This window comes from Tupaia chinensis, unplaced genomic scaffold (assembly GCF_000334495.1).
Source record: "Tupaia chinensis unplaced genomic scaffold, TupChi_1.0 Scaffold000354_1, whole genome shotgun sequence".
Taxonomy (NCBI): domain Eukaryota; kingdom Metazoa; phylum Chordata; class Mammalia; order Scandentia; family Tupaiidae; genus Tupaia; species Tupaia belangeri.
Genome location: NW_006159849.1, coordinates 4,030,256 through 4,032,851, shown reverse-complemented (window position 1 = coordinate 4,032,851; position 2,596 = coordinate 4,030,256). Strand labels below are relative to the sequence as shown.

The following is a 2,596-nucleotide window of genomic DNA, read 5'->3' as shown; positions in this document are numbered from 1 at the left end:
TCTGGGCTTATTTTTTTTTTGGAGATTTTTTTTTTTTTTTTTGGCAATAGGGTGCCTGTGCTCGCCAGACAGACAGACAGAAAGCGAGAACTCACCCCCCAGGGGGTATGGCCATGCCGCAATCCCTTCTCCTCTATTCTCCTCTTGGGATCTTGGGCACGCACACACATGTGCCCAGCATGAGTTTTAAATCCCCGGGTCTGAGATGCGAATCGCAGTTGACTACATGGGAGTCCAGCAACATAGCCATTACACTAACTGCTGGTCCCATTATTGGGCTTCTTTTGTAGCTATGGGGGGGGGGAGGTGTTCTTTAAAAGTTTATGGAAAGTACCTATTATGATAAAACTATGTACATGGATTTCAATATTTTTTGCACCAAGATAAACCTGTGCTTTAATTCCATTTTTGCATGAACGTTCCAAAGTCCCAGGGTATCGTAGTTGCCAAAGGTAATCTCTTAATCTCTTAGCTGCATTGGAGTTGGAAGAAAGGAGTATAGATGTTCCTATTGCCAAAATAGTTATCGCTGCTCGTGTCAATTCTGAAGAAAATATCTTTTTGCCCAAGTGTGTGGTGGCATTTTAGGAGGTTTCAAAATCCAGTTTCACTCTCTGGGCATCTGTTCCATGTTACTGTCTTTCAGAATCCTGGGGAAGAGATGGTCATGTCACCAAACTGTCAAGTCGACATAATTCCTTAAGGTTTACTTTTTCCGTGAGATAATTTAACCTCAAGAAAGATTTATATCTAAGTAGACACTGCTATATAATAGCAGGAGCTTTGGACCATAGGTGTGTCGATTCTTGGGAGGACCTAAGGCCCTTTGTCTTTTTTTTTTTTTTTTTCTTCCAGTTTTTGCAATAGGTCATGTGTGCTCACTGGAGAGCAAGAGAGAGAAATTACCCTTGAGGGGGATGGCCACACCACAGTCCTTTCTCTGTCATTCTCCTCTCAGGACTTTGGACACACACGCACATGTTCCAGGCTGTCTTTTCTATAAGAAGCCTGAGTTTTAGGAATTGGAAATATTGGGAACAGCAAATGGCATAATGGTTACGTCACTGGACTCCCACATAGTCGACTGCAATTCAAGCCCTGGACTCAGCGGCTTAAAACTCATGCCAGGGGACCAGGAGTTGGCGTAATGGCTATGTTGCTGGACTCCCATGTAGCTGACCGCAGTTTGAGTTCCAGACCAGGTGGTTTAAACTCAACACCAGATGCGTGTGCGTGTATGATCAAGATCTTGAGAGGAAAATAGAGGAGAAGGGATTGCGCCTGGCCATCTCCCTGGGGAGTGAGTTCTCACTTTCTGTATCTGTCTGTCTTCCTGGCAAGTGCACATGCCCTATAGCAAAAACCTCTCCAAACAAAACAAAACAAAAAAACAAAACTCACACCAGAAGCATGTGTGTCCATGCCCAAAATCATGAAAGGAGAATGAAGGAGAAGGGATTGTAGCATGGCCATCTCATCCCTGTAGAGGGTGAGTTTTTGCTTTCTGTCTCTGGTAAGTGCACCCTATAGCAAAAATCCCTCTCACAAAAATATTGGAAATATCTGATCACTTACTAATTTGTTGTGTTTTTTTTTTCTTTCCACTTGTCCTCAGGGGAAAGGAGGTGCGAAGACACTTATGAACACTATCATGCAGTTGAGAAAAATCTGCAATCACCCATATATGTTTCAGCACATCGAGGTAAGTTTGTATTTTGCATTTTGATCCTAATTGTGCTGATCCTACTAAGGCAAGTTAAAAACAACAACAAAATGGGGTTTAAAAACGTGTGGAAGTTGAAGCAGCGTGATCTGATGGCTCAATAGCAGAATTAACAAACATGAATTGTCTGGTTATGGGTTCTCATTGGCACCAAGCACATGAGCATCTGGAATTTTATAACCCAGAGTTTAAAGTAGTGAGAAAATGTTGTAAGCGATGGCTCATTATGTGGGTGTGGGTAAGTACTGCGAATTACCTTGTTATAGTAGGAGCCCCGGAATTGAACCTAATGTAGATATAGGCAACATCCTCAGAAGGATGCTGTGAAAAATATTAAAGTAATGTATTTATAACTGTTGAAGAGAAAGACATTCTTTAGAGTTCCTTTGTATAAGACAATGGCTTTTATTTGTTACTTCGATTTATATTTTCCCTTATTTCTATCATGACGATGTAAATTCATACTTTTTATCCTAATGCACAGGCCTCTGGAGAGCTGTTTTTTGTTTTTGTTTTTGTTTTTTTTTTTTGAGAGATTTTCGCTATAGGGCGCGTGCGCTCGCCAGACAGACAGAGACAGAAAGCGAGAAATCGCCCCCCAGGAGGGATGGTCATGCCACAATCCCTTCTCCTCCATTCTCCTGTCGGGATCTTGGGCACGCATGCACACGCGCCCGGCGTGAGTTTTAAGCCACTGGATCCGGGACGTGAACCGCGGTCGACTACATGGGAGTCCAGCGACATAGCCATTACGCTAACTGCTGGTTCCCTGGAGAGCTGTTTTGAGGGCAGAGGATGCTCTCTGCGAATAAGTTTCTTAGACTGATGGTGTGTCGCCCCGGTTGAAGCAGTTGACTTGAGCAGAGATCGGAA

General features: G+C 43.2%; 1 protein-coding gene across 1 annotated transcript in view; it reads left to right on the top strand.

Moving 5' to 3' along the window:
• Nucleotides 1–2,596, top strand: part of SMARCA2 (SWI/SNF related BAF chromatin remodeling complex subunit ATPase 2) — a 218,597-nt gene that overhangs the window by 103,545 nt on the left and 112,456 nt on the right. Inside the window, 1 exon segment of the mRNA XM_006152442.3 lies at nt 1,616–1,702. Within this exon segment, the coding sequence (XP_006152504.1) occupies nt 1,616–1,702 (87 nt within the window).